Below are 12,358 nucleotides of genomic sequence, written 5' to 3'. Positions count from 1 at the left end.
GAGGCTGTATTTTTGTTTGGTTTCCTGCTTGGCAGATGCCGGAAGACCTACTGAACCTGACGTTCAATGCTCACAGTCACAAACAATCCCAAGGAAGAATGAAAAGCCACCTGCCACGTTCTGCAACAGCCGACATTCAGAGGTGCCTCCGCAGCAGCAGGCCGGCACCGACCTCCAGGGGACAGCACCACCCACATGTTAAAAGGGAAGTAGGAACATGCCCTTCTCGGTCAGCTCTCCGCCCCTCTCGGCCCACAGCTCCCCGGGCCGCCCACATCAGCGCCGTCGCGGCGTGGCGGTGGAGGACGAGGCGAGGCGAGGGTCCGCCATGTCGCGCTCTCAGCGCTCCCGCAGCGCCTACTACTTCTTCGTGCGTGACCGGCTGCCCGTGTTGCAGCAGCGCGGCCTGCCTGTGGCCCGAGTGGTCGATGGCTTTCCCCACCTCACCCAGGAGTGGGCGGTGAGGGGAAGGGCCGTCCTTCAAGGGTTGGGGTGAATGATGCTTAGGTTCGGTGGGGGGAGGCACTCCTGGCTGGGGGAGAGGGCTCATGAGAAGAAATGTGTGGGTCCTCGGGAGGTGCTGTGGGACTATGTGCTGATCAGCTGTCTTGTGCCGGATGGCTCTGTGAGGGAGGAAACTACCCCGAAACTCCCGCTTGGTTGGGTGGTAATAGTTATCAGTGTGCCTGAAGTAATTGACAAGCCTCCCTTTGAAAGTGTGCTGATGTTCTGTTGGTTTGTGGGATTACTGATGGAAGAGGTAAAAAAGAGCCTCGTTGATAATTCGCTTTGCTTCCAGCTGCTGGCGGAGGAGGAGAGGATGTTCTATGCAGAGAAGGCTCAAAAGTGGAATGAAAAGAAATCCTTTCAGAAGGCAGGGAAGGAGGTAAGGGCTCAGGAAGGAGTGCCTCTTGGGAAGTGCTTGCTTCAATGGGACTAATTCCTCCTGTTAAGTAGTGTAAACTGATAACTATCAGCCCTTGTCAAGTAGGGACAGTTATCTGGAATTCGAGTGTCTGGATGTGGATGTTATTCACAATTTAGGCCTAGATTGCATTGTGTAAAGCCTCTCTGGTTTCTGGGCATCTGCCCAAATCTTTCTGCCACCCAAAAAGCTTAATGTTTGTGTGTGGATGTGCATTGCTTCACTAATAGGCCTGTGAGCCCCTCTTGACTGCTCTCTAGCAGAGCAATCTGATGACCTGGGGCTTTATCAGCTTTTCATGAAGACCTTTCCTAACCAAAGGCAAATGAGTGGCTCAAGTTTTTTTTATCAGAATCATTGGAATTGCTGAATAATTCAGTCAGAAAACGTCCTTCCATGCAACAAGTAGTTAAACTTTAACAAAATAGTGCTTATTTTGAAGGCTTTCATTACGGTTCATAAATTTAGCTGAAGTTCTTTCCAGCTGTGCAGGTTGACGTACTAAGATGGCGATCTCTTTGTTAGCAATCTTGCCTTAGCCAGCAAGTCTGCAGGCACTTGCACATAAAGATTTGTTCCACCTAGCTGTAATGAGCAGTGGGCACCCTGTGTTTCTGTGTGGGAGGTGGTGAACTTTATCGGCTGTTAATTAACTTAGTTGATCTTGAGTTTTCTCATCTTTTCTAGATGCTTAATAACCCAGTACCTGCTGGTGTGGCTACAGAGATGTACAGAGTGACATCTTTTCTCGATGCCTCTGCAATATCGTGGATGAGTGATCAGGGTATGGTAATCTTACAGTAGCTGATGCTGCTAGATGAAAGCTTGGCTTATAAAGATACCCTGGGTGGTAGCTAGGCAAAGATTGTTTTAATTTTGTCAGTAGTTACCTGTGCCAAATGTGTGCTTGTTCTTAGTGATGATGTAGGCCTGCGAGGATCTTTCCTTGTATAGAAGGAAGTCAGTGCAAGCGCTCCTCTGCATCCACTCAATTCTGTCCTCTGTTTTTTCTTTTAGCTCAATAAGAGTATAGCTACTAATGCTTTTATTTACAGTTCTCTCAAGGCTTTTTGCTCTGACAATTGTGATTTACAAGGCCTAATCCGAGTTCAGGATAATAGAATGTTTATATCGAGATCCGAGGGCAAGGAGTTCAAACTTTATATCATATGGGTGTTGCATTAAAATGGTTTCCTCATCTTCTCAGTAAAATAAGAGTGGATGTGTACCTGGTCAGTGCTTGTGTAACCTGGCTGGTTTCCTTGTTGAGAGAACTCTTGAAAACTAAACTTTCTTGTTTGTATGTTGTCTTCAAATGGATGTTTTGATTAGGGTTAAGTAATAAACACGTCTATAGTATTTTATTCTGGAAAATGATAGGTGGTAGCACTTGGAATGTAAGTTAAGTAGGCGGTTAATAGAAGTTATATCTGTGCTGTTTCATTGGGTATCTGCTCAAGCCTTTTACCTAGCTCTCTCTTGTATGTGTTATGGTTATAGAGGGTCAGAAAAGAGTAGCTCTGTTTAAAAAGTGTAATGTCAGTTAGCTTTCTCACTGCCCGAATCATTGCTCAGCTGTCACTGTGATGTAAATTTGATCATGGTGACTTGAGCTGGCATAACCAATCAATCTTTCAGTTGAGTCTGAGATGTGTTTTCTGTTTCTGCTCCTTAATATTTCTCAATAAGAGTCCTGCATGGTTGCCTATACCTATATCAGGTTGTTTGGTTTTTCTTCATGTGAAAAGATTTCCACTCAGGAGGTATCTCTCCTTTTCCACTGCAGCTTGTAGAGGTTAAGATCCGTGTAAGGTAGCTCCAGAACTCAGCTTGGGACAGGTGGGGCTGAACGCCGTCAAATTTGGTCCCCTACTGTTTAGTAGAACAAATGAAGGCTTTTGTTTGATTGCTTTGATGAGGGGCAGATTTCAAGGGTAGGTATTATCTTAAGAAAGAACTTACGTAGGATCTGTTATATTATGTAGGATTTGTGACTATTAGGCATTAATATAAAGTATTTTTCGTTGTTTGGTCTTGCAGAACTAATAGAAGATATTTTAGTTTGTATTGCTTTTCTTGGATATTCTTGTCTTCTTTGGGCGCTCAGTCAGTGAGGACAAGCGGTCCTTTCAGCTAGCGGAATTCTTCCCTTCTCTTTTTACACAAAGATTACCAGTTCACTTAACTTATCTAAGTTACCGAATGGAGCTTGTGGAAGTACTTTGCAATTACTGATTGTTTTTTCCTAAGGGGTAAAGAGAGACCCAACATAAAAAGAATAGTATTTGGTGTTGGATTCCAGGCCTCTTGTGCCTACATCAGATTTATTATACTGTGCTTGTATAACATATCTGGTTTTTTCCTCTCAGCTGTGCTTGCAGACATCTTCTATTTCCTGAATGTTTACAGTCACGGCAAGCTGCCGTCCCACTGTGACCAGCGCTTCCTCCCTTGTGAAATCGGGTGTGTCAAGTACTCCCTGCAGGAAGGCATCATGGCTGACTTCCATCGCTTCATAGATTCAGGTGATTTCCAAGGAACGGTAGCCCGGAAGTAGTAGTCTGCCTTGCTTTGGGTTGAAAGGGAAGCTCTCTAGCGTCAGTTACTTCTGCACCGGTTCCATTTCTGCTATTCAGATAGGCTTGTTTCTTTGACTACAGGTGATTAGATTTCTGCTTTAAATAACCGAGCGTTGCTGTTTTCTGCTTGGTTTTTTTTGAGCATGTACTTAAGTACTGGGACTGCGTGAAGCTTTAAAGAGGGCAGAATAAATCCAGAGCGTACTTCTGATGTTTGTGCTTTGTTTTGTGCCAAGGAGTGTTTATTCTGGACTCAACAGATACATGCAGTGCAATGTACTCTTCTTCCAATGAATGCGACTGCAGATATCTTTTTCAAAAATAGCTGTGCTTGTACAGGGCCACGGGGGAAGGTGAAGCTGCTCCTTTCTCTAAATCAAAGTGTACTGCCTATTCAGAATTAAGGATCTGTCACTGCGGTGATGGATGATGGTTGTTCTTTTTCTTCTGTCCCTCATGTTTTTCTGCAGAAGTACCACCACGTGGTTATCGGTACCACTGCCAGGCTGCTAGTGAGTATCAGTGGAGAAGAAGAGTGGTATGCAATGGTTTACAGTTCTGGACTCGGCTTATCTGATCCGTGTCGAGTTGTTTTGTAAGCCTTCCCTGGCAGTTTCTCCTTCTGAGGACTTCCTCTCATGTTTTGAAGGGAAAGGGGTGACAGAACAGCTTGTTGCAGTTACCTCGCTTATTTGGCAAAGCTCTTCACTGCCATGTTTTCTTTGTGACTCTTAAGCAGTGTTTATAGATTTGTCTGTTTCTATTGGTGCACTTCCTCCCCTTGTGTGTGTGGAGAACAAACTTGGCCCATGTTATCCTATGTCAAATATTTAAGTAGTGGCCACTCAAAAGGGGTAAATGCGCGTGTGTCTGCTCACAGCCCAGACTGCTAGTCTTTTGCAAGAAATAACGTTTGGATAACTTTTATTACGCACCCTGCCTGTAGGGAAGAAGAGGTGTGTGTGTTTAAGTACATGTAAATTACAAACTACACAGGGAGGAGGGATGGTGTTATTTTAATAAACAGAGTTTCTCGTAAGTAAAAGTTCTTGTACTTCACCTTTTGTTAGGTGATGCCACTCATAAGATCCCTATATCTGGATTTCATCTTACACGTACTTGCTACTCAGTTGTCATACGTGAACTTCTTCAGTTTGCCCAGCCAGCCAGAGGTGTTTGGCCTCGTTTTTACTGCAAGGTACGGTTAAGGTCAAAGTAAGGCACTCTGTTCCGGTAGATAGTCTAGGAGAGACTTTGCTGTAAAGTATTTTCTGCATATTGTGTGTGCAAATGAGTGATTGTAGGGAAGTGTGTGTGTGGAGGGGGTGGGAACACTCTTTCCCAAGGTTTCTTCATTCCATTATAAAAAGAAATGACCTGATTTTGGAAGTTTAGCAGTCAAAACCTGTTGTGTTTTTTTTTTAATCAATTCCAGCTTTTTGTATGGATCAAAAATGATATTGAACCTCAGTGAGCAAACCTCCTTTTTTTGTGTGTGTGCTTGGATTTTTTTGCTCCCCCCCCTACCCACCCCTACAGACTCCTGCGCTGTTAGGAAAAAGAAGCTAACCTTTTTCTAAATCAGAGACGCAGTTTTCTGCCTTATTCACAACACGCACGTCTGGCTCTCAGTCTGCTGGTGAACGTTTCAGAATGTTCTGACACTGTTTTGAGTTTTTAAGATTGTATTTGATTTGACTGTGCTGGATAATAGTCAGATAATCTCGCTTTTCTAAAGGTTTTGGGGTTTTTTTTCTCACACTTCAATGACTTTCCACTTGAGAATAGCATACGTCTTATGTACGCTCGTTTCACTGAGTTGCCAATGAGTGAAACAAAACGTCGGGATTCAGAGGAATTTAAGTCTCATGACGACTATACGTGTAATTGTTTTATTCCCCTTGTGCCTAATTTTAGTAAATCCATAGCAGGAGAGGAGGATCCTGATCTTGGGCTGCATACGTAAATACAAGTGCCGTGTGTGAAAGAAAAGTAACATACAGCAGTTAGTGGAGGTGGCTGTAGTATGAATTGCCTGTTAACTTGTCTCCACATATTAGTGCAGAATTTCTCCTAAGATTTGGTTGGAAGGCTGCCTTCGTATTTGATTACTCTTCAAGGGAATTTTCAGGAAGGCTGTGTGCAAGGACTTCTGTTTTGGAAATGACTTCTTCTTTAGGTGCAGCCAGAGGTCTTGCAGGTATTAGAGTTATATACTGTACTTATGCAGTTCTTGAATGTGACTGGAATTTTCTTTCTTCTAGTCTGATGACAGATTCCGAATCAGCTGGTGTCTTGAACGAATGGCCAGCATGGCAGGTGGGAGCACAGTCATTTCTGACTTTTGTTTCTCCAAGAAAGGAAGACTGTCTGATTATGGACTGCTGTATTTGTCAGAGGGAATTGAGGTCTTGAGGGTTTTGTCAAAGCTGGTTGCTAGAACTGCTGCGTGTGCTTCCCCCTCTTCTCTTTCTCCCCTTAAGTGCTGCATGGTCAGCCAGCTGACTGGCCATTGAGCGCATGAAAGGAGCAGTGTACACTGTTTGTTGGTCAGCCAGTTAAAGGAGTAGTGGAAGCAGTGAGATTACGAAAAGGTGATTATAGGGTAATAGTTGGGGGAGCTAATAGCTTCTCAGGAACAATAGCCTGTAGGTAAGGTATGGTGGAGAAAACTGAGAGCGTATAGGACCCGCCTTGCTGAGATGCCAGATCTTAATAACAGCGATAGAATAATTTACTGAGGTTTATGTGAATGTAGAGATAGATAGAAAGAGGTGGACAGTGAACAGAGACTGGCTGAAAAGAATGTTCTGCTGACGTGGATTTCCTCTGTGTTACAGGTGTGGGGAGCCCTCTGGAACTTCTTACTGTAGAAGACCTGTTAGTAAAACTGTACCAGAAGAAATACCATAAGGAGCCATCCAAGACTTGGGTGTCTAGAGAGCTAGATGTTGTCCTGTGGGATTTTTCCAGTAATACCAGGTATGTTGGGTTCTTTTTCTGTGGAAATGGATGTTGTCCTGACCTGTCCTGGTGCCTTACGTGTGGCTTGTGCAAAGCTAGGTTCAAACCTTCAGCAAACCATCTCATCAAAAGGTTTCTTTTTGCAGCATGACTACAACAGGAAACATGAAATACCGTCTATAAAAAAAGGAAAAAGACCAGTGGCTCTTTAATGCCGAGTCTGTAGATTTAAAGGAGGGTTACAAAAGAAAATACAGTATGATACGTGAAGTCATAGAAGTGAGAAGATTCAGGGTCTCAAGAAGCTGGCTTTTGCTATGTACCTCATACTGCAACTGTGATGATGAACTTGGCCTGCTTTCTAGTGGCATAAAACAAGCTGAAGAGTTAACTGACACCTCTTGGCTTCCTGAAGGAATGCTTTTTATAATGTTAGAATGCATGTACTTCATGGGATTGGTTTTCTTCCTTTCCCTGTGTGTCTTGAGCAGGAATGTTTTTGCTACTCTCAGACCCTTATTTATTTTTATACCCCTTAGTTAGAGTTGTTGTGGGGGAGAGTATTTAGCACTGATACAGTTAACTTAAAAGAATACTTCAGCTTTTCCTCTGCTGTTGTTTTAAGGAAGAATTAGTAATTTGATCTTAATTTATTGTCTTAATGTTTTTTTACATCTACTAAAACCTGTCCCTGAAAGTCTGCTTACACTGTGGACTTTCAGATCACTGAGTAATCGCTGCTGCTGCTTATTGTAGTGGGAAGCTTCTCATTATTTTTGAATTCATTTTGTAGGGGTTTTCTCCTTTTTCCCCTCCACCTCAGCATACGAAAGGTTGTCAGTTAAGCACAGTTCTGAACTCCATGTAAATCACTTAGATCTGATACTGAATGGTGATCAGCTGTGTAATTTTGAGACAAAAGATAACTTTCAGTGTTTGCTCCTGTTCCTTCTGGTCAGAACAACTGTTTGTGTTGATGAAAGATGTAGATACTTACACAATAAACCTCGATTTAATTTTATGAAGGTGTGAGTGGCATGAAGAGAACGACATACTTTGCTGTGCTTTGGCATCCTGTAAGAAAATCGCGTGAGTATCTCTCAGGGGTTATCTGCAGTATGATGACATTTCATTTTGTTATGCGCACACACTTTTTGGTCCTGGCTGCTTAGAGCACTGTGATTCTAAATCTTCAGTTTCATTTATTTCTTCCTCTTCCAGGACTTTATACTGTTTTCTACTTTGGTTTCTGTGCTAATACTGTAAAGCAGTTTGCTATATTAGCGATTCAATATAGTGCAATGTATGTGGTAATATCCATCACTTGGTTTATAGTCATCATTACCTCCACTTACTATTGGAGAGCTAAAATAAAGTTCTTTATGTTATAATTCACGGTTTTTCTTCCGAGGTTTACTAAACTTCAGTTTGGTGGGAAATACTTTAATCCATCTCTGAGGGGGGGTTGAAACTAGACGATGATTGTGGTCCTTTTCAACCCAGGCCATGCTATAATTCTATGTTTATACTGTTTTTACATACAATGTTGATACACAAACTTCTTTCTTTTAGGCTGGGGGAAGGATGAGGAGGTAGTTGGGAAAGAAATGCAGTTGAAGATCTCAGTCGATAGTAGTAACGCACATGGAAGTGTCTGGGTTAATTCACGTGTAGTTGTAGAATATTCTGGTGAACTTGGAAAGATACGGGGTTGTTAGCTGCTGTGACAGTGGCCTTTTCCGCTCCGTTATCATCTCTGTGTCTTCATCTGTGGTGGCTTTGTCAGTTGAGGATCTAAGATTGCCGTGCTTCCATATGCTGTAGGCATTGCAGCCCTCTTAACAAAACTTTTCTTGATTTCTTTATTTTCCTGGTCCAAGTTATTGCATCAGTAAATCTTTAGCTGGTGTGTATGGAGTCTCACTGACAGCTGCTCACCTGCCTCTTAAAGACTGTGTTTCCAGTGGAAATACAAATCTCAGGAGGGTAATACTGGATGCTGGGCGTTTTCAGGTCAGTTTCTTAAGTTGCTTTCCTGTGTTATTTCTAGTTAACTCAAATATTCTAGAACACACTGGGTGATTTGAGGTCGGCCATCTTCCTTTTTGGATGCTGCCTTTTTTAAGCTATACTTGGCAGACTGAGAAAAGGAAAATAATCTCTAACCGGGCTGTTTCTTGTGATGGTTTTTTGACTACAACTCACAGGCATCATGAGTAGTTACGCATACGTCACCTTAGAGGAGACTTCTCTTATTTTGAATGCTTATTTCTTCCTGCAGAAATTGAAGGCTGAGCGTTCTGGAAGTGACAGACGCATCCTTTCTCCAAGTGGAGTTCAAGAGCTTGTCCCTTTCAATTGTGAGTTTGAGATTGCCCCATTTGTAAAGGGGGGGAAAAAAGAGTATTTAAACATAATCAAATTACAGCTTTTGCAAATTTCTGGGCTCAGATGTTATTGTGTGTTAGTGACAGAAAGCTTATTCAGCTCTGCGTGAGCTGGGTTTGTGATGGTATGTAGTGCAGACTTCACTGAATTTCTGAAGATGAAATAACTGCACTTTTATTACTAGACCAAAACCTGTGGTCAGAAAGTCTATCCAAAATCAGACTTTCTTATAAATGTTGCTATCTGTTTTATAACACCTTATTTTTCTGTCATACGAAGTTCTTTCTTGCATGTTTAGATGCCTTGAGGCAGGGCCATCTTTAAAATACTGTCTCTGTTCTGGTGTTGTATGCGCAGATTCAAGTGGTACCTGTCCCAAGTATTCTGTTACTCCTGGATCTATAAAAACTGTTTGCTTCAAGTCCTCTTCTTGAGGCAAAAATCTTTCTCATATAAAGTATGTGCACTCAGTTCATTAGGGCAATGTGTGACCAACCTTCAAACAGGAGCAGAATTAAGTTTGCAAGACAAATAACTGAAGAATTCTGAGTTTGCAGCTTCCGTTTTTGCATAGACGGTATGCACTGAATTAAATGCTGAAACCGTTCCAAATATAAATTGTGAGATCTTATGTGGACTTGGTGTTTGTGGAGGACAGAACCCCCGTCTCTCACTTTTCCTGTTAGAAATATTGAATACGTTCCGCTCCACAGTGTATAAATTCCATGTGTAAACTGTATTTAATTCAATAGGTGATTCTTCGTGTGATGTGAGGAGTTTTCCTTATGGAAAGAGTACCATTCGAGGAAGAGGAATTACTCGATGGCTGGAAAGTACGCCTGATCTGAGCAAGTCTTTCAGTAACTGAAAATCTTCACATCCAGGACAGCTGTACATTGTTTTTTTTTCTTTCTTGTTTCCCGAAGATAAGCAACAGTTTCTCCAGCCTGCGGTTTTTCATCTTACCTGCAACTTTTGATCGTTCAGGTTCTTGTTAAAATGATAAAATTGTCATTTACTGAACTTAAGGGAAGAAAGTCTTCTTCGTTATCTACAGGAAGGTGCTTTAAAGTTGCATCATCTCTAAAAAGCAATGCTCAGTTCCTTAATGCGTAGAGTGCAAATTGGAGAGCGTTTAGCTACATCACTGGATTAGAAATGCTTTAGTGGCCAGTGCAGCTTTAAATAAGTGCTGCTTTACTTTAACTTCTTTCTTTAGTAACCTCCTCCACCTCATCTGTGTGTGCAAACTAATATTTCAGTGTAGAACTGTCTGTCCAAATACGATGGAGAGAGCAGTGGAGGTGTGACAGGATGCACTGAGGAATGTCAAGTGTCACGGTCTCTGTTTTTTTTTCCCACCCCTTGAGAACTCAAGTAGTCATTCAATGCAAAAAACAAAGCAGATATTCTATCAGAAAGTGTAGTGGCAGTTTTATTGGTCTCTTAGTATTCTTTTGGAGGCGTAAACTGTGTATCAGGAATGTAGATATTGTTTTTTTTTCCTCCACATCATCAATTAAAAGATGCACGTTCCTTAAAATTAGCTCTGTTTTCTGTTTTTTTAATTTAAATTGGCTGCAACCAGTCATAGTTATTTGGTGGGACAGGAATGCTGGGAGTAATTCCAGCATGCCCAGGGATAATGGGAAGCGTAGATGTTTCGTGGAGATGCAAATCTTGGATGCGTCTCTAATTAGTTGTCTATTATGTAAACATCCTCCATAGTGCGTGTGTCTTTGAACAACTGATTGTCACAAATAAGAGCTTTCTTAGGTTTTTTTTTTTCTACATCTTGTTCCAGCAGAGGTCCGGTTGTGCGCTACTATCTCCATAGCAACTAACTGTGAGAGGAAATGAATTTCATTCCTTTTAGGAGCTGGATCTTAGAATTGAGTAGCTCCATCTTTTGAATGATACGAGAGGAGGAAAAAGAGGAGGATCCACACACTTGTGAGCGAACTCAGGTGTGCTGATCAGTGTTTTAGAAAGTGCCGGTTGCTGGTTTGATTGGAAACCTGTTCTAAGTTGCTGTAAAGCCATTTGAAGGCCTTCTTCCAGGATCACTGAGCCATTTTGATGGATCCTACTTAAGAGTTTGCTCTTGTCATGGAATTTCCTTGGCATTACTGTGTTTGCTTGCTTTGAGGTGGTTGGTCTGCTAGATGTTACCAGTTAAAGCTCAGTAAACCTCAAAGACTGAGGTTTACCAGACTTAAGGGCATCGCAGAGCTTTGTAATGCGGTAACAAGGTTTACTTATTAGTGGCAAAGGTTTTTATCTGCTGTGGAACACAGTCAAGTTCTAAGTTTTCCAGCTGATGGCTGCGTCGACATTTCAGAATGTACAGAACTGTAATCTTTGGATTCTTTTCAGAAGTCAGTACAATAAAAGTTTCATGTTTCAGTTCGTAATGAAGAGAATTCATTCTTAAAATATTTATTCAGTATCATATTAATGTAAGTACAGAAACTTCTAAAAGCGTTTGTTACTCTGCTTCAAGATAGCGAAGTCTGAGCAGAAAGAGAGGAATGCAGACTTAAGCTCCCACAAGCTTCTCCGATTATGATTTTCGGATTATTCCCCATTACCTCCTGATGAAGAGGTGACAGGCAAGAGAGAAGTTCCAAAAGCCCTTATATTGGCTTATTATAAACTTGGTGCTAGTCCTAATGCATCCAGAATTAACCTTAATGGTTTGTTTATTGTTCTGTGAACTTCAGATAGAAGACATCCTTTGTGTCTTTCCTGGAACCGATGATTCGAATAAATAGAAATGTGGTGCTGTTACTCTAGCAACAAGAAGTGTGAGGTAATTAACTCTTGTCTATCCGATCAGTTCCCAATTGTGCACCATTCTTGTAGAAAATAAGTGTCATCCTCTGCTTTGTGTGGCTTTGTCGTACTGGAGCAGTGAGAGCAGACCCTGGGGGGTGTGCGGGAAAGGGGGAGGTGGAATCCCTGGGAGAGGACTCTTTAATGGAATCAATGAAGTTGGGCAGAACACTGAGGATTGCATCTACCAAGTAAAATAGCGGTTTAGGAATGGAGGTAGATCTGCCAAGGACTGTCTTGGCTTTTCAGTTTGACTGCAGTGCAAAATAAATAAATAAAATTATATAGGAAGTGGGAACAGATGCTGGCCACAAAGGAAAAGCCCAGAAACATTGGCCAGGTGTGTAGGGATGGTATTTGGAAATCTAAAGCTTTCCAGTGTGGCACTGATATTTGTAAGGCAATTCAAGGTCAGGAAGAAGAGCTGCAATGTATTAACAGTAAAAGGATGAACAGAGAGCAGTGGTCTTGTAGATGAGCGCTGTGATTGAACCCATTCTCAGTGTGAGCTGTGAATGACACAGTAACCCAGTGCTGCCTTTGCCTCAGTCCTTGCTATCAGGATCTTGAGCTTCTGTATTTGAAACAAGGGAAAGCAATGGATGAAGATCAAGCTGGGAATCAGCTGGGAAAATCTGACCCATACAAGGCCATGGTGTAAGATAGG

General features: G+C 42.0%; 1 protein-coding gene across 1 annotated transcript; it reads left to right on the top strand.

Annotated features, from left to right (window-relative positions):
- The first annotated feature begins 240 nt into the window (after positions 1-240).
- On the top strand, positions 241-11,268 carry MAEL (maelstrom spermatogenic transposon silencer). The gene is made up of 12 exons (XM_072349542.1): positions 241-460; positions 800-886; positions 1,613-1,709; positions 3,295-3,450; positions 3,975-4,016; positions 4,575-4,702; positions 5,769-5,823; positions 6,345-6,486; positions 7,495-7,557; positions 8,349-8,481; positions 8,750-8,828; positions 9,609-11,268. Exons 1-12 carry the CDS (start codon positions 329-331, stop codon positions 9,722-9,724), a joined length of 1,230 nt encoding a protein of 409 aa, XP_072205643.1. The 5' UTR covers positions 241-328; the 3' UTR covers positions 9,725-11,268.
- Positions 11,269-12,358: the final 1,090 nt, after the last annotated feature.

This window comes from Excalfactoria chinensis, chromosome 1 (genome assembly GCF_039878825.1).
Source record: "Excalfactoria chinensis isolate bCotChi1 chromosome 1, bCotChi1.hap2, whole genome shotgun sequence".
Classification (NCBI taxonomy): Eukaryota; Metazoa; Chordata; class Aves; order Galliformes; family Phasianidae; genus Excalfactoria; species Excalfactoria chinensis.
This window is presented reverse-complemented; position numbering and strand designations above follow the sequence as displayed.